This window comes from Artibeus jamaicensis, unplaced genomic scaffold, assembly GCF_021234435.1.
Source record: "Artibeus jamaicensis isolate MK-2021 breed Jamaican fruit bat unplaced genomic scaffold, CSHL_Jam_final contig_415, whole genome shotgun sequence".
In the NCBI taxonomy this organism is placed as follows: Eukaryota; Metazoa; Chordata; class Mammalia; order Chiroptera; family Phyllostomidae; genus Artibeus; species Artibeus jamaicensis.
The window spans coordinates 36,431,720-36,450,535 of record NW_026521823.1 but is presented as its reverse complement, the minus strand read 5'-3'; the positions used below and the strand labels follow the sequence as shown (position 1 = coordinate 36,450,535).

General features: G+C 52.3%; 1 protein-coding gene across 1 annotated transcript in view; it reads right to left on the bottom strand.

The window, feature by feature from the left end:
• Window positions 1–7,859: 7,859 nt before the first annotated feature.
• The window catches only part of WDFY2 (WD repeat and FYVE domain containing 2), a 117,312-nt gene continuing 106,355 nt past the window's right edge, over window positions 7,860–18,816 (bottom strand). The window contains exons 8-12 of the mRNA XM_037132442.2: window positions 15,601–15,706; window positions 12,516–12,617; window positions 11,509–11,639; window positions 9,710–9,818; window positions 7,860–8,460 (exon numbers count right to left, since the gene is read on the bottom strand). Of these exons, the coding sequence (XP_036988337.1) occupies window positions 8,431–8,460; window positions 9,710–9,818; window positions 11,509–11,639; window positions 12,516–12,617; window positions 15,601–15,706 (478 nt within the window). The 3' untranslated portion in view covers window positions 7,860–8,430. The remainder of the gene's footprint in view (window positions 8,461–9,709; window positions 9,819–11,508; window positions 11,640–12,515; window positions 12,618–15,600; window positions 15,707–18,816) is intronic.

Below are 18,816 nucleotides of genomic sequence, written 5' to 3'. Positions count from 1 at the left end.
TGAGCAATGCCTTGAGAGAACTTCATGTCTCTCGGTCAGCCTTCCCCGGACTCAACACGGCTTCCCACCCCTTCTTAATTAGCTTCTCGAGACAGCTCTGCTCCAAGTCGAGTACCATGTAACAGAGGTCTCTGTTGCCATACTTAGGAGACTACGTCCAACATAAATTCCACTCCCAAATCTCTTTCTCAAACTGAACTTCCATCCACATGATGAGTTCCTTGGAGGGAAGGAGCTGTGTAAAGTGACTATACAGATGAGTCACAATGAATTATTCCCCTGATTACTGGGGGCAGGACTAGACTTGGGCTCGTTTCCTGGTAACTGGAAGTGTCTTCCCTCTACTCAGGCCTGCCCTCTCTCAGGAGCTTGCATTCTAAAATATCTTCTTGTTTTTCTCATCAAAAGTTGTAATCCCCCAATGTCCCTAATCTTAGTCAGTCTTAGAGAAGAAGTTACTGAGCTGGTTTTGCACTAAGGTACGAACGTCCACAAAATGCCATCAGCTGTTTCTCAGGGTGCTCTGCCTGTTTGGGGACATTCATGGTTTAGAAGGTGAGCCTCGGAGCACCGGAGAACGGAGACCTTTCCAGCCACGGTGCACTGAGTGTCTTAGGGTTTGTCTAATGGAGAGTGATAGGAAGCCACTCAAGACAATGAAACCAGTGTAATCTGTTGGTGGGACATACGGGACGCCCCACAGAACCCGGTGGAAGCGGCACAGCTGGGCTGTGGGAGGGCGGCCCCAGGCTGCTGTGGTTCCCACACACCGGCCTCCTGCTAGAACACTGTCCCCACCAGCTGAAGAGAAGAAACATTGAAATCTTGCTCAGAGACTTAAACAGCTGGGCCAGACCCTCCTTAGAAAACAGGAGAAGGCATGGGGCAGGGACAAAGCACACTTCACTTCCGACCCTGCATCCCCACCCCCCGAGACACCCCCTTACAAGGAGGAACCTACGAGGTGCAGGACTTTATTTTAAAGTACATCCGACTACGGCTGGGAGCAAGCTGAACTTCAGCTTCCACAGCGGGTGCTTTCCCGAGTGCATCTCTCATTTAGTTGAGAATGTGGTTTTCTCTGGAGTTCTGCATTTAAGATGAACCCACATCTGCATTTAAGATGCCTGTCTGAAGGGAGCGGTGGGGGTGGCAGGAAGTCGGAAGGCAGTGTCTCTGGGCGTCAGCGAAGGGCTGTGCCCCCAGGAGCAAAGCATAACCGGGGCACAGTGCCTATTTACATAAACCAAGGACAGGAGGCCCAATTTACATCTGCTCGAGATCAGGAGCGGCTTCTTCCCAAATGCACCTGGCGTTCTAGTGCCACCGCTGGCTAAAGCCTCTAAACTACCGCATTGCACTTCCAGGTGGCTTCAGGGAGAGTAGTAACAAATCAACGAGCAGGTTTAGAGTACGTTTACATAAACAGAACTCCTTGCCCACAGCAGAGGCAAACCCCGGTGTGCTCCCCAGAGGGGCTCCGTGTTTCTCAGGCAAGGTGTTGAGGGAGGGAGGAAGGGGGTTCTCTGAGTGCACCTGCCGCAGGCAAGGCTGCTCCGTTTGACTGCATCTCTCCTTTTCCGAAGGAGCGAAGCCGGGCCTCTGGAGTGCTGGGCGTGGCTTCTCCGGCACAAGTGGGCTGCCAGGGGGTGGCACCTGCAGGGGCAGGTGCCTTGAGGGGCGTGCTCCCCAGCCGCCCACTCACGCAGACCATTGAGAGCTTGCCACCTGTGTGCTTACCCAGGAAACAGCTCTCCAGGGCGCTTGGAGAGGCTCTTCCTGGCTGTTAGCCCTGAAGCCCTCTTTGCCCTCATTTGGAAAGTTTATTAACTGCAGAGAAACAAAGTAAAAACTACACGCTAAGCCCACTGGTTGTGCTCAGAGTCTGTGGGGAATGGCGGTCCACTCGGTCTCCAGACTGCGCTTTCCCTGGGGTCCCGACAGCCAGGTGCAGGCGTGGTCTGAGACTCGCCCCCCTCCCACATGGTCAACACCAAAGCGGGGCTGCTGGGGTGTATGTGGTCACGTGCTATGTAGGTGGACAACAACAACCATGACAGGACCACAGCTGCAGGGTGATTTCCACAGGTGTTTATTTTAAACCGCGGGCGCCCTGGCACTGGCAGCGCCTGCCCGCGGGTGACGACTGCACGCCGTTCAGCTGGACGCAGCACAGGGTGAGGGAGGGGCGCCGAGCTCAGAAACATGCACCGCGTTCAGTGGCTTTGGAAGGCAGAACCGGGCGTGGGCGTGTTACCGCGGCGGGAAATTCCTGCTCGATCCCGCCTGGGCTCATTCAGAAGTTGCTGTCAAGACTACTTGGCGTGGTTGGTGGCATCGGTGACAGAAGCCACGTCTGCGACACCGGCTCCAGCTCCAGGCTGATGACATTTGCAGCCTGACCCCTCGGAGTAGCTCCCTTCAGAAGGAAAGAAAGCAGCTGCCCCGACTTCCCGACGTGTTGCAGCGGGCCAGGGGTCAGCAGGCCGGATGTGGGCCCAGCGCCTCCCCTGCTGTCCAGTTAATAAGAGTCTTTGCACTTTTCATAGAAAGATTCTCTTTTGCAAAATGACAGTACCCTAAAAAAGAAGTCCTTTAAAAAGCAAGGCAAATGGCATAAAACACAAACACATGAGAAAGTACAACGGTTGCCAGAGACACAGTATTTCGGTCCATACTTCATATCAGCGTGTGCTGCCACCTCAGGTTGTTGTCGTTTAAATGGAAAACGCCGTGCATGTGACTGAAAAGCTTTTTCCTAACCATTTCCCTCTTTGTGTCCCCACCTCCCTCTCATGCTTCCCAGAGAACCAAGGGGAAAAAGTGGAGGAGGGAAGAATCATGAATATCAAGGTCAAACTCCCAATTGAAACTTTTAAACCAACCTGTGCTTTCTCTCCCAAGATAGAAAGGCAGGCACACTTGACTCACAGGTGAACACTCTAAGGTGCCGGTGTTGGATGAGATGCGCTTCCACCTTCACCATCTGTTTCCAAACCTCCCAGGCTCTAGACAGAAAGATGCAGGAAGCCATCGCTATGACGTGACACACAGATGGCGTGATGCGTCATTTATCTGTGTTAAGTCGGCCGCCTGTGGGTTGGTCTCTGGTAGCGGTTTAGGCCACTCCGGAAGTAAACATTTGCGGAGTCACAGCACATTGGGATTGGAAGGGACCCTGGGCACAATTGTCAAGTTCAACCCTCACTCCAGCTTCGATCTCCTTCCCACATCACTGACCCGGGGATCTGCGGTCCGTCCAAACAGTCCCTGGCACCGGAAGCATTTGGACAGATCTACTGTTTAGACACGCCTTTGGTGCGTGGGGCTGAAATAGGCCTCTCGGTGGGGAGGATAACGTTTAACACCAAAATCACACACGAAAGCCCTTTGGTGAGTAAGTACATGGTGTGGCTGCCGAGTGGCGCTGAAGTTTGGAAGTGGACATGGATGTTCCGGAATTAAGTTACGGACCTATGACACTCGGGCGCTGAGAAAGGCCACTGACCACAACCACAGGCACGAGGAAGGGCCAGCCCCCTGGGGGAGAGAGGTGGGGTGTGCCCTGCCTCGGCTGGGCCAGTGCTCCGGGCAGCAGCTGCTGAGCCCCTCTCACTGTTGATGAACTGAGAAAAGGGTTCCCCCTTCCACCTAGGGGAGCCAGTACAAGGAGGACTGACCACCTTTGCCACACTGCCCAGAAATGACCGTTACCCACGGGGACAATTGAGGGCTGAGAGGAAAATAGAAGGCAGCCACTGCCCACGCGTGTGCGGACAGGCCTGGCTCTGTATGTGAGTGCCGCCGGCCATCCAGCACGGTCGTCCAGCATGGTCTCCACTCGCCCCAGGCCCGGCCTCCTCAAAGGGAAGAAGCTCAGGCCAGCCCCGGTCCGTACTCGTGTGGCCTCCAGCTGCACCCCCCTCCCTGCCTCCAGTGAGACGCTTCCAGTGCACCCAGGAAGTTCAAAAATTAGTCACCATGGGTCATGTTAAGGTAACTACTCAGGCATTTCCTAAGAAAAAGTACCCCCGGTACGAGCCGGGACTGCAGGACAACCTCAACTCCAAAGCTGATGAGCCTGAGTCAGCCAGTCCCCTGTGGCCAACTGTGCTGCTTCCCTGCCTGTGGTCAGGAGTGGCCATGTCTCAAAGTGACAAGGGCCCAGGCTCCAGGACGGCAGCGAGTCCTCAACAATCTGGCAACTCCGAACCGCCTGTGGCGCCCACGCAGCAGGCTGATGCCTGGCCTCGGGCCTTTGTTTCGGCCGCTCCGGCAGCCCAGACAGGAGTTTCCTCACCCGACGCTCCCCGAACACTGAGCTCGGAAGGCCTTTCCTCAGTCCCTCTGCCCCACCCACACCCCACCCCTGAATTTACCACAGTACACCAAAACGGCCCATCTGCCCACCCGCGGGGCCTCTGCCCGGCTGGAGACGGGCCTTGTTGTCCAGGCCTCGTTCCACGCCTGGCGTAGGGTGAACCCTCAACAAATGTCTGGGTGAACTGGACTCCAGAATCTCAGGGGCCATGCAGGTGACTCAGAGTTAACAAGAAACTTAATTTCTGTTTTTTCTCTTCTATCAAGTTGCTAGAGAGCTCCGTTAGCAACTTCACACCAGGAAAAACCCAACTTAGCACTGTTTTTGAGAGAAATACAAGGATGTTTTGGTAAAATGCTTTCTTTCACTTTAAAATGTCCGTCTTAGTGAACAAGATCTTCACACACAAATGACCATGAAAAGGCAGAACCAAGAGAGTCTCATTTAGTGAATAGTTTACATCTAGTACCTTGGATACAGTTTGGAGCTATCTCTTTGCTTCAGAGTCAAAATTCAGGATTTAAAAATAGAGTAATCTGAAGGAAAAATAAATTATGCCTCTGAAAAATGACTCAAACCACAGACAGGCGAAGTCCCCCAGGGAGGGCCAGCCTGCGCCCGGACAAGGAGACGAGGGGCTTCCCTGGTTCCCACTGAACCCCTGTCGCGGGGCGGTCCCTGGGGAAGATTTTGTGCGGAGAGGGGCGCGTGCTGACGAAGAGCTGCAGTGACTGTCTCATGGCACCGCACCCGCCTGTCGTGACCATGGGGCGGGGGGTGGAGGACATATTACGTTTGCCCACCACGGGGAACAGACCTCATCCCCAGCACTGCCTGCCTTGAGGCGCTGGAAGTCACCCTTCCCATTCATGCTCACAAACAGCCAGTCTTCAAAAACGCTCTTAGATTCTCTTGTTCACAATTCAGCCATTCTAACTGCTTGCAAGGACTAAAGTGTTCTGTGCTTGGAACGTTCTAGATCTCTGAAGATCCCTTCCATTTTCCCGATTTCATGATTTTTGAATAATTCAAATGATCAAGTGAGAAATACACCATGGTTGGTTGACTTTGTATAAACAGACACAGGACTCCAAGGACTTGATGGAAAACTACTTTGGATACTGTGGAGACACACCCAGGAGTTAAAGGTTCCAGGAACGTCTTTTCTTTGGAGGAACCGAGAGCACGTGGTGGGTTTTACCCAACCAGAGAAGAGTAACTGTAGGCGTGGCAACTGCAGTTCTGCCGCTTTCCCCACTCAGCCCTGCCAGGAGTTACTTGCCAGAGCTGCTGACGTTGAATAGAACAAAATGTAAAGTGCAAATCCAGTCGGGCAAAACCAGACCCATGACAGCTAACCTAGCTAAGCCAGGAGGAAAGGCAAGTGCTGGTCCAGCTCCCTCTCCAGCAACCGAGGGCGAATGAAGCCTTGTTTCCACAACGTGCGTGGAAGACAACACCTGGAAGGCACCCAACACAGCACACGTGTCTCTGAGTCACAAACATGGTGGAGAGTCAACGTAAAACTCAGGAATTCACAGTATCGCCAACACACACGACTGGTTTGCTAATTAAGTGCTTCTCGCCGAATCCAAGCGCCCACTCACACGAGGAGGAAGCCCAGAGCCCAGCAGCGGGCACCTCGACACGTCTGCGGTTTGTGACTCCGACTCTCATCACCAGTTAAGTGTCAAGTGGCTTAATCTCCGAGTGGCTGTGTGGGCTGGGGTATGGCCGTGTTGGCAGGGAGATGACGTCAGTCAAGTGCAGGGCCACAGACAGCCACCGAGGGGTGCCTAGGGGTCCAGCAGGGACAGTCAGCTTCCCAATCGGGTGCGGGCTCCCCTGGACCTAAGTCGGACCCACGCCAGGCTTGTGGGTGCCTGGCCCACCGCCTCTCCAGCCCTGGGTCTTCCTCTCTGGGAGAGAGGCCCCTGCCGGAGTTCGGAGAGGGAGGGCAGAACCCATTTCTGTTATCATTTCCAATGCAGTTCTCTGTTATGTACAACTTAATAATGGCTGCAGGTTCTAGCAATAAATTACAAAACAGATACCTGAATATTTTAAATCGATTTCCCTTTTTAAAGCTCTCTCTCAGAGCAGTCATGCAGAGAAGTTTCAGATGAACTTGAACAGCATGAAGGCAAGCAAGGGTACTGTGGACGGGGCCGGGGATGACACACCGGAAACCGCGTGTGTGTGCGTGTGCGCACACCACCTCTGAGAGTGGTCTTGCGGGCTGGTCTGGCCTGATGTCTGGGCGACAACCCCGAGGTAGGGGACTGAGGCCCGCCCACGGGTCCGGCCCACCCACGGGTCCACCAGTCCACGCAGCAGCCCTGAGTCATCTCCAGGAAGCTTCGCCCCCTGGGCTGGGCGTGTAGTGTGTCTCGTGGTTGGAAAGAAAAGGAATTAATGGTCACAAGGGGAACACTTGCTTTCCAGAAAAAGAGAAAAGAAATAAGGAGCATTTAAAGTACTACCACCAGAAAACTGTGGAGTGGAAGTGGAGGAGACACTGCGGAGGTAGGCCTGAGGGGGGGCAGGTGGCTGGTCCGGGCAAGGTCCCCCGGAGACGCAGTGGGCCCCACGAGGCCCCGCAGGTGAGGGCTGGCTGAGGTGGCGCGTGGACAGAGCCCGGAGGGGCAGGCACACAGCGCATTGCGCCCACTCAGGTTCTGTTCTTACAGGTGCAAAGGAGATTTTAAAGCATGCACTGCAATATCCCGAGTTGAGTCGCTACACGCAAGACCATTTCACCGAATTGAATTTGACTGGATTCCCCCAAAACGGGAGTTCTCCGGCCGACTTGCTACAGTCCTTTTCCTACATTCCCCACGAGAACACGTCACGGGCTGCGGGAGTCCGTACGTGGTACGTCTCAGGTCACAGAGTTTCGTACGAAAGTGAGCCAAGTGCTCCAGTTTTCAAAGGGAAAGAAAACTCAGACGGGGGGAAGCGCAGGACACACCCGCGCAGTGATAAACACGTTCAAGTTCAGAGGTGAGGTCACACAGAAGAACACCCCTAAAAACACTTTTTTTCCCCCTGGCTGGGTAGCTCAGTTGGTTAGAGTGTCGTCCTGATGCACCCAGGTTGCCAGTTTGATCCCTGGTCGGAGCACATACAAGAATCAACCAATGAATGTATAAATTAGTAGAACAACAAGTCAATGTCTCTCTCTCCCTCTAAAAGCAATAAAAAAAGTTTTTTTAAAGTTAAAAACCAACAATTTTAAAAATTTAATTTTAAAAATTAACTTTTTAAAATGAAAAGTTAATTAAAAAAACTTTTTTTTTTAAGGACATGGCGTTTTGTTTGCTTTTGTCATGAGTGAGGGAGAGTTGTGTCAATAAAACCAAAACGTGACCGGCTCGGAGGCTGCGGCTGAGTTAGAGGCGACCCTGGGAGCTGTGAGTTAGGGTACTCTGTTTCTGTGACGACAACGGTCAGGAACAGCTTTCTCACAGCCTCTCTTCATGTGGGAAAGACAGAAAACGGAGGCGGAAACCCCAGGCCTTTCTACTCGGTAAGTGAGTGAGATGTTAGAGACCAATGCTCCAGGTGGTTGAAGGAGTTGGGCGGGGAACCTACGAGGATGGTTTCCCGGCCTCTTGGTAGAGGAGGGTTCCCACGGAGGCAGAAACACTGCGAATGACCTGGAAACACACAGACGCAGGGGAACAGCTGCTGCCCACAGGACCCGTGCCCTGTGGACACCACGGACGCCGTTTTACAATGACACAAAAGCACCCTCAACAGACACGTCCCTCGATTCTCCGATACACAAAGCAACGACGACAGTGAAGGGCTGAAAACTGTAACAATGACACGCCCCACAGAGAGTTTTCTATATACTCAAAACGAAGCAGCACAGCCAGACCGTATAAACCATTTGTTAAAAAAATATCTTCTTTTAAACTGTGTGAATAAGCCGAAGGAGTCCCCTGCAGGTGCACACTCAGTAGCTCACCGCCGGTGTGCGAGCAGCGTTCAAACTCAGCCAACTTCCTCAGTCTCTGTCCTCTTGCGTCGCGGTTCCAGTCCTGACTTGGGTCCCAGCCACCACTTCCTGAGCAAACACCGCCTTTCCGACGCCCGGGGTGTCATCAAGCTACTACCGGGGTCATGTCCCACAACTGCGGAGTGAAGAAGAATATACACAGTGAGCTAAAATTAAATAGTGCTGGGGATAACCAGTCCTTTTAATTAAAGTCAGTTTTTTAATGAACAACGAAATTCTATGCTAACGTGACTCTAAGATCTTTAAAACAGACGCTTCCTTTAAAAGGTGTAACACAACCTCAACAACATGACCACAGTGGCTGGACTTTGTAACAGAACTAACTAGTGGAGAACAAAGGCAGGTTAGTCACTGAGGGTGGAAGGGACTAGGACGCATCAGGCACCGAGTGGGTGCCAGGGATGTGCTGGGTCCTTCCCATGTCTTTTCTCATGTGACCTTCCAAGCAGCCGTACGAGGTGCCTCTGTTTCGGAAAGAAAGGAACAGAGGCTCCTGGAGCTCGCCATAAACTCGCTCAAAGTCGCAGAAGCCTGGGGGCTTCTGCAGGCGTTGATGTCACCACTGCGTCCTGCTGCTGCCTCGAAGAATCGGCCAGAAGGGGCCCGGGAAGCAGAGCTCAGTGCGTTGGGCAGGCCTGTGCGGGCCTCTGTGTTCTTCAGGAAATGACACGGGGTGGCCCTTCCTGCCCTGGACCTCTGCTCCGGCACTGGACCACTGGCCTCAGCGAGGCAGGCCCAGGGGGGATGCTCGTGGGTTAACTGACCCACCGGGAAGAGACCTTGTCTATTGCTTGCTGACTTATTCAAGTCCTGCCATTCACTCAGGGCTCATCTCAAATCCCCCCTCCTTCGGGAAGACACCTCCAACAGCACCGTCTCCCTCGATGGAGCTCTTAGAGAGGCTCTTGTCTGTATCATGCTGCCGGCCACTGCATGTGACCTGTTATTATTACCTGTCATTTTAAGAGAGTGTTCCAATAAGCCCTGGCCAGAGGCGGCTCTATAGGTTAGAGTGGCATCCCTCTGTGCCAAGGTTGTGGGTTCAATCCCTGGCCAAGGCACATACAAGAAGTAACCAATGAATGCATAAATTAGTGGAACAACCAACTGATGTGTTCTCTGTCTCTCATCAATAAATAAGAGTATGTCCCAAGAAACTAGCTGCTCCTTGCAGGCAAGAGCCACGTCTTATTTTGGTGTGCACAGCCAGTGCTGGGCATGCGTCTTGTATGAAACAGGTTCTCAAACACGCTTCCTGCTAAGGGCAACCTTCCAAGCACGTTTTCCATGGCCTTGGTGCTCCTGTACGTCCACTGGTGCAAGGCCAAGGGTGGAGAGCCCCTGAAATAAGACAGCGTCCCTACCTTAATGACCTTGTCGGTCCCTGCAGTCAGCAACCAGCCTCTGGTGGCATCGAAATGCACGTGCACGATGCCGTGTTTACTGTCGTGGAAGGTGGCCGTGGGCGCTCGCCTGGGAGGGCACAGAAAGGGTCCGAGAGTGAAAGGTCGTGACGCAGGAGCAAAGGCCACCCGGGGTGACAGCAAACTCTGATTTTCAGCCCAGTGGCTGGAACCGCGTCACTGTTAGAAGGGCTGCTCGGACCGACCGATTGATTCCCTGGTGACCTTGGTTAAAGTAAAAGACTCTTACATTCTCCGAAATGAGGAAGAGATCATGACATCTTCAGAAGTCCCTTAGAGATTATTTGTTGCTTTAGGAGGAGGGTCTTTGGACATCTCTGTGTTTTTGACAAATTAAAAAAACCCACCGCCACCAGAGTGTTTCGACTAAGTTCGATCTGGGAAGGACTCCTTGGTAAAACAGCCACCGGAACGCCGTGCTCTGCTTTGTGACCTGTGCGGTTTTTTAGTAAGAGGTCCTGCCACGGCCCAGGTGCTCTGAAGGCGACACAGTGCTTCTGCAGAGAAGAGGCGGGAGGACCAGTGAGGTGGGAGGGGGGCCGGAACCCTTGAAGGGGACAGCTTTTCTCTAATGTCGGGTCAGGGGTGCCCCCCCCGGGGGTGCCCTCCCCCCCTCCCCGCAGTGGGCTGTCTGAATGTGGCGGCTTCTTTTTTTATAGATAGCTACCTCTGTGAGCAGATCTTTAGTGTACTAGAACCGGTCACTTTAAAATATTTTGAAGACTGAGTTACACCCTCTGGGTCTGTGTCTTTATGTGTAAAAGGAAGAATTGAGATCGCATGCAGCTCTCTAACTTAATGAGAAGAACTCGTATTAATTTCCCCATGTATGATGAGTGGGAAATAATAGTGAACAAAAATCCTTGGGGGAAGGGCATCTTAATTTATATGTGATATTGTTAAATGATAACAAAAAGCATGTAAGTTAGGGCTATTGTAAAAGAATGCTTTGTTTTATTAATTTGCAAGAATTCCCTTTAAATGCTGATTTGCTCTGGTGCATTTCTTTTACTTGAAAAGTTTTTAAAAATTCTGGTGCATTTTAAATGTTTCTATTTACACACAGTTTTTAAGACACCCATCCAGTACTTCAATGATCTTACTACACTCGAGGTGCCGGAGGAATGTGGGGGTGGACCTGGGCAGCCGCTTCTCTGGGAAATGCTGCTGTAACCCACTGAAAAAGGAAGCTCGCTCAGAGCACCCTGTTCACACGCGGGGCAGTCTCCAACGAGCTGGCAGTGAAGAGACAGCTTAGATCCGTCCCTCCTGCTGAGCACGCTGAGATGCAGTAACCCACAGTCTGGGGCTTCTGGGCAAGACTGACCAGCAAGGCCGAGTAGATGGGCAACTGGTCATGTTTGCTCTTAGATGCAGCGGCTTAGCTCTTCTGGGAGAACGAGAACCCTGGAGCCTGGGGACTGATCCAGCTGCTGTACAAGACACCAGCTGGGGCTTCTTGAGAAAGTGAGGATACAGAAGGCTCTGCCTGGAAAACATCCCTTTGCAATGCACACGCCCCTGGGGCTGGGAGGTGCTTGCTGTTTGCAGGTGCTCTCTCCTGTCTCCGAAGAGAACACCCTCTCTCGGCGGAAAGGAGGGCCCTGCCCACTTGCCAGGATCTATATTCTAAACCAGCAGGAACAGGGCACTCGCGGTTTTGACTGCGGTGCCGGGCGTGGCTCGCGGGCCACACTGGCCCCTGCAGCTCGACAACTCTGCAGGCTGCTGGCACTTACTCTTCATCGGTGATGGCCTCGTGGCAGCTGTCACAGACCCTCACTTCAAACTCGAAGCCCATCAGGGGGATGGAGGAGCGTTTGGAGCTGCACTTGCCGCAGACGGCCTTCCCGCACTTGCGGCAGTGGTGCTGGGGGGACAGAGAACACGTGTGTGTGAGACGGTGGCTGAGCCCCGAGTTCCCAGGTAGGCTCGGGCGTGATCACCAGCTTCCGGGTGAGCGTGCTAAACTGGAGAGCCGCAGACGGCGAAGGGAGCGCACCAGGCATGCTCTCCTGCTCTCTGTTTATTCGGAATGAGCACTGCGGGGAAACATGCCGGGCCGCCACCTCCCCGCCACCCACTCCCCCGTTCCCGGTCCTCTCTGGTCATCATCACAGGAACTCTAGAGGACCCCTCCAGCAGTCAGGTCACCGAAAAGCTGGGGGCGACGAGGAAGTGCCACCTCCAGATGTCAGGCTGCCTGAGGCAGGAGAACTCGAATGGACCCTGCGTCACCCTGTGGCCGACACTCCGGCTACGCTCTGCCTGGGCGAGCAACAAGGTGAGCATGTGGCTTTCTCAGGGAGGAGCAGAGCCAACGGTGGCACCAGGCCGGAGATGCTGTGTTGTAAGGAGGTCTAAGTAACCAGGACTGAGGCAGCAGGAGGGCAAGGAAAACTACAAAGAAGAGACAGGCCCACTCCCACGACCGCGTGTTTTGGCACCGAGACAAGCCAAGCTAACTTGGCCCATCGTGGCTAACTTGACTAACAACCCCTCCAACTTGAAGGTGCATCTCAATAGATGCCACTGGAATTCTAAAGTCAACCCCCAACTAGTGACTGGGGACCAGTCACCACAGAAACTGGATCTGGCAGGAATGAGCTTTAGCAGGAGGAGGGGGTAGATCAGTGTGCAGTCCCAAAGCGACTCCATGGTAACCGTGTACCCTTCCTCCCTCCGAGACCACGCGGTAGAGTTATTTGCACACTAGCACCAGGCGATGAAGCGCCCCGTCGCCCACCTGTCTCAGGCCGATTTTCCTGCTGTCCCACATTTGCTTGAAGTTCCAGAAGAAAGGCTGGTCGCACTTTTGGCAGGAATCGCTGTCCAACCATTCCGGGGTCTTGTCAAAGAGAGCACACAGCAGGTCACAGTGAGACGCGGTGACAACGGCCCCAGTGACACACAACTGACAGAGTCAGGAGATGTTTATAAGAAACAGAAGCACGATTTCTCGGTCATTTACAATGTACTCACTGATGCCTATTGTGTGCCAGGCCCTGGGGAGGTAGTGACATGAATCTGGTGTGGAGTCATCATGGAAAGTTAAACACGAACATGTCATTAATAATAATCATTTGAATATGTGTAAGTGCAAAGGCCCGAAGAGCACCGCAGAGTGCCGAGGGCACCAAGACCCAGGCCAGGGTGCAGGGCAGTTCGGGGAGAGCCGGGGCGTTACCGGCAGTCTTCACAGCCACACCGAGGACTTGGGACTGCATCTCCCATTCTCTGATCATATGCAATTATCCTTGCTCTGACTGTGTCTGATTGCATCTAACTGCACATCATACACACACACACAGCCACCCATGCTGGAGGGACAGGGGCTGGCCGCAGTGGGTGCTCAGGGACGCCACCTGTCCACTGGCCATTCGAGGCAGGGCTAGCAGTGTCTGAATCTTCTGACTTTGTTCACTGTTTCCCAGCCCCATCGCGAGTATTTCAAATTACATCCATCAAACAGGTTTAGAAGCTGCTTTAGGCTTAAAGCTATTCTGTAGCAAATGGCTCGAGACGACTAGTCGCTCTGCATTTGCTTCTAGAGTTCTATGTTCGTCTCTGTCAGCTGGCCGAGGCGCTGACCTCTTTCCACAGGTCGCCAAACCCAGGAACCCTGAAAAATAACCCCAACCCCAGGGCTTCTTCCCGAAAGTGAGCTCCAGGGAACCCCAATCTGACTCTGACTGTTGAAGGGGCCTGAGAGCAAACAAGCGGGTGAACCGCGGTGAACACAGGCCCGTGTCGCGTCCTCTCTGAGACCACGACGAACAGCAGCAGGCTCTACTGGCCCCCGAAGGCCTTGTCCTGTGGCTGCGAGCCTTTTCTGAGGAACACCTGTTTGGGAACAGGTTCAGGGACGTAGCCTCTTTCTCCTACCTTCAGAAATAGCCCTGAAGCCAAACATGATTTCAGGAAGAGAAGTAAAAAGGTGACAGCGTTAGAGCTCCAATTCTTGGTCTGTTTATGTTAAGACTGATGGAAAGAAGTAAGCTTTCATTTGCTTCATGTTCTAGTTGCTTTACAAACAAATTTAATACAACCATACAAAAGTTTTTAGCTAAAGAGCAGTTTACCCCTAAAAGGCACACCTGTGTTGTGAGTTTTCACGTCTGCTCTGCCCGTTTGGGCTCTGAATCCACTGGATTTAAAACCCGTCAGCCAGTGCCCGTGCTCACGGAGCACAGTCTCGTCAAGACGGTCCAAAGGACCGCCCACCAACCACCGGGTTTCCTTTCCCCCTTTGGGCCTCTGTCCATCCAGGACGGAGGCGGGGTGTTGCTCCTGACGAGTCGCCCCTCGCCCCAGGGTGTACCTCCATGGAGCACTGGGGTTATTCTGAGCCAAAGGCAACCGGGACCCTGCAGGCTCCCAGTAAAATGTCACCTCTCAAAGAATTTCAGCGAGGGACCTTGCACATAAGAGTTGTCACCGAAAACTCACTTTGTGACCCATCTGCAGGAGAGGGCAAACTCCTGATTACTCAACACCTGCTCTTCTCACTGCCCCCCAGTGGCCTTCCGTCCCTCTGAAGCCCCACGGTGACCCTTAGAGTGTCATTTCTTCGTTTTCCGTCTTTGACCCTGTCACGCAAGTGGAGTTCCCACACGCACGTGTGCGTTACACAGGGTAGTTTTCTCTTGTGCGCCTGTTTCATGCCTATGTGAAATTAGACCAGCGGAAAGAACCCTGTCCCGCACGGTGCACCGAGGGGAAGGGCCCACTGCTGCCCTCCTGCCCCCGTCAGGATGGGCAGGCCAGGGAAGAAGCCAGGACAGGCGGGGTGGGACTGTCCCTCACCCACAGCAGGCGTTCACGCAGAATCACAGGGCCCATGGACAGCCGGCTAGCACACAGCATATGGATTTCCCTGCCTTCGTGCTGATGAGTACTTTCAAAAGTAATATTCTCCAATTCCTTACTTCCTAACAGTAACGATCATTTTAATTAGTTACTAATAGAACTCTCGTGAATTTATGCTTTGAGCAAATCAAGTTTTAATCTTCTTAAGCATTTCATTCCTGGCATTTGAAAGACATTACATTGTGGATGGTACTCCCTTGAAATGAGATCGGGTGAGGAGAGGGAAAGAAACTGGGCCATCGCTTTGGTCTTTTTAAAGTGTCGCTTTTCTGAAATTAGAAAAATATACCCAGTGTAATTCCAGGGAAGTGAGAATGCAGTTCCCTTCAATGCACTTGTCAAAGGGCCATTCGGTAAGCACATCAGTTGTTAAACAGCTCCAAGGCGAAAAGGAAACTCACAGAAAAAGAATGTCATAGTAACACTAAGTAATATGTGCTCAAAAATGACACCGAATGTATATTTATATCTGGAGACCCATGTAGGGCGTGACTCATAAAGAAACATTAACTAATTATTTCTAGTATTTCTATTAATACCAAGCTGAGGACCTCTGGCTTCATGAGGTACCACAGCTCACGCAAAGAGCCACTGTTTCTGTCAATAATGCGAGCCTTCTCTTTTTGGAGGGAACTTACAGCAGAGGGCTGATCACCTGAAAATAGACGGTTCCTTTTTCTCACCTGAGGTTTTGTTGTGAATGTTGCAGCAGGTTTAGAGTCTCAACGGCTTAATGTCAGTCTGGATTCTTACGAAATCTCCATTACATAAACGTTAATTGCCAATGTGTGAGGGGCAAAAAAAAATCAGAAACTCCTTTTCTCCCAGAATTTGTTATTCTCCGGCATGTCTCGGCTCACAGGTTAATTACGGGAGACAGAAGGAACGAGCTGGAGGGGAGGCCGGGCCGGTTTTGGGCGTGGCCAGAACGGCTGAGCCCCGCCCAGCGGCCCTGCACCTACCTCCTGCCTCTCCACGTCCATGTTCCAGACGACGATGCCACCGTCGCTGCCGCAGGAGATGAGCTGCCGCGTGTGCTGGGCGTAGGAGAGGGCCTGGATCTTGTCGCTGGGAGAGAGAACAGGCGTTAGCCTCAGCTCAGGAGAGCAAGCGAAGGCCTCGAGGGAAGAGGTCCAGCAGCCAGTGAATCGCCGCGCTCACCACTGCGCCCCAGGAGCGAATCCTAGAACGTCGCTGGAACCCTCAACGTGCCAACTGCGTGCAGGGCACTTGAGGTTTCAAAGTCAAAATGCTTATTTCAGATGCTGAGGCCCCAGGTGGAGGCAATCTCTGTGCACCGCCAACATTTAAGGAGACAAGCTGATGGCCAAATTGGCTATAACCTCTTACTGGTTCCTTCCCTGACTAAATCAACAGTTCTGTCACGTGTGTTCGTGTTATACTTGTTCCAGAGTCGTGGTTTTCTCTATTTTTCCCTGACCGGGGATCCAACATACAACCTTTTTTGTGTGGGAGGATGCTCCAACCAGCGGAGCTATCCAGCCAGGTCAGGACATTCTCTTGTATGAAAGGCATCTTTCAAGAGTTTTGGAGAAGCCTGCTGGGTTAACCTGACCGAGAACCATTGTTGCCCATGGTGCGACCCCGGAATGGGGGGCTGACCCCAGGCCTGCCGGTTTTTGGCCCTCGGAGTGACTCCAAAGCAGCAGTGGACTTGAGCCTCGCCGGCTCTCTGTTTCCCTCTACTGATCTGTGTTTATTTTTCTTTCTAGTCCGTGCATGGCTGACCAGTTATTCCCTCCTGGCAGCTGCCACGATGGGGAATTCAGTTTTATCGTCTGACAAGTGGGTGATCACTAACAAAAGAGTCCATGGAGACATATTTTCCGTTCAGTGGGAGAGAAAAGGGAGTCCAATCACTTGGTCATTTTTGTGTATTTTTCTCTTTTGAGCTCACACCAGTGAAGAAACCTGTGCCCCCCGGGGAGGAGAGCAGCTCTTTGAACTTGGACTGGGGGAGTGTCGCGCTTGCGTCTGACGCTCGGCGGAAGCTGCAGAACTGAAGCTGTCCAGCTCCATGAGTCTGTTGAGATTCTGAACGGCCTGTGCCTCTGTGGCACGGGGACGCTTTCCTCTCTCCTGAGGGCATCGCTGGACCAGAGTACAGCTCACTGGAAATGATAAACTTGTTCTGTTTGGCTTATAAAGATGAACAAGTGCTTTTATAAATGGAATAGTCCTAACCTTCACTGAAAATAGGGAACTTGAAATTTACCAGACTTAAAAATAAAAATTATTTTATAAAAAATGCTTACTTAGTAACATTTTAAAACTCCACATCCACAAAACTAAGGCAATTCTCCGGCAGAGGAGACTGGTACGGATGTGTTGTGAACGACAGCTGTGTCTTTCTCTGGTTGGTCAGTTAATTTCTCCTGAATTTTTGTAAGATGACAAGCCAAACAAGTGAATGCTATGCCTGTATGTTTGAGGTCCTAGAAATATAAATTTGAGTTCAATTAAATTGCATAATGTTTCTGACAAAATTTTATATAAATAGTAATTATGTTTTATAGCCTATCAACTCAGAGGTAATTCCCAAGATCTTCAAGTAACTTAACACTGACTAATAAACTGAGGAAACCGATAGATAACCATTGGGCGCCTGCCTAGATAATTTCCATGTAACTTAGAATACTCAAACCTTGACTACCAAGCATACTAAGTTCGTGTACATTTGCTTCTCATTTTTATATTCTACAGAGAGGCACAAGTGAGTTGTGCCCGTGACCGGGGATGAAGAAGTGGTGGACGTCCCCGGCAGAAACTCGCGTGTGTTCGTGCGCTCTGCCAGTGAGCCCGGATGCCCGTCCACGACGACGGACAGTGCTCAGTTCTCCGCACCCTCCCTCCTCCCGGTTTTCCCTGTGAAAAACAGGTTAGTTCTTGGCTTAATTACTGTAATTAAAGTGGGTGGCTGAGACTACGCCAGGTCCAAAAGAAAAAAAAAAAATACAGAGGGAGCAGCGTTTCCATGGAAACGCTACCATCAGAGAGGAACCGTGACCACCTCCAAAAGTGCGCAATGGAACACCACTCGGCCTTAAGAAAGGACGAAATACCGCCATTTCGTCCGTGTGGATGGCCCTTAAGACTATTATGCTGAGTGAAACAGTCAGAAAAGGCTAAGAACCACGTGATTTCCCTCATCTGTGTGGGCACAGACCGCGGTGCGGAGGCTCCCAGAGGAGGGGGTGGGGGGGGGGGCCCAGCGTGTGGCGACAGAGGATGGATTCACTTTGGGTGGTGGGCACACAGCGCGACGCACAGATCTCACATCACAGAAATGCACACGTGAAGCCTGTGCGATCCTCTAACCAGTGTCACCCCAACAAATGTAACGAAAATGATGAAAAAAGCAAAAGCTTACTTTTTGAGGAATTCTAATTTTTAGTAACAAGAATCGCTTTAACTGCCACTCATTAGCCCTTACTCTTGTGACTAGTTGACATGCATTATGTCGTTCGTGGGTTGTGACAGCCTCTGAGGGTTTTCTTTCCGGCGTCACCCTTCCTGCCGAGGGCGAGAGTCGGGGGTCGGGGAGCGGAGCCGCTGCACCGGCGCTGACGCCTCCGCGGCCGCTGGCAGGGCCTCCTGGGCCGGTGACCACTCTCCGCCCCCTCTTTTTGGTAAGATTCCGCCCTCTATGAGAACTCGAGTTCCTAGTGCTTTTATTCATCATGTCTTTAGCTAAGTAGTTAAAGCTAGGAAGGACCTTTCTTCCCCTCCATCCCACTAGCTCTCCAGTGCTGCAGCGAGGAGCCTTCCCGCACCTCGGCTTCGCCCAGAGAACTTCTGCCCCCACAGGCCCTCGCCCGTCCCCCCCAAACCCGGAGGAAGCTGTGCGTGAGAACTCCACTAGGTGGTGGTCGTGGGCAAAGGGGGGAATGGGCAGCTTCAATAAAATGAAAGTGAAAAAAAGGAATTTTACTTCCTTTTAGAACATCACATACAATTCACCTGACACAGGAGCCTACTTGTTTCCCAAAAGGCTTTGAGGAGGCTCAGGACAAAAGTCATACACACGGTGGGAACAGGAAGAGAGGGACCCAGATCCAGGACGTGAGAACAGCCAGCAAACACACAGGCTAAGTGTGCCAAGGGTCATGGCCGTGACCGGGCCTCAGCCAACCTGCCGTTCCCAAGGAGGGACCATT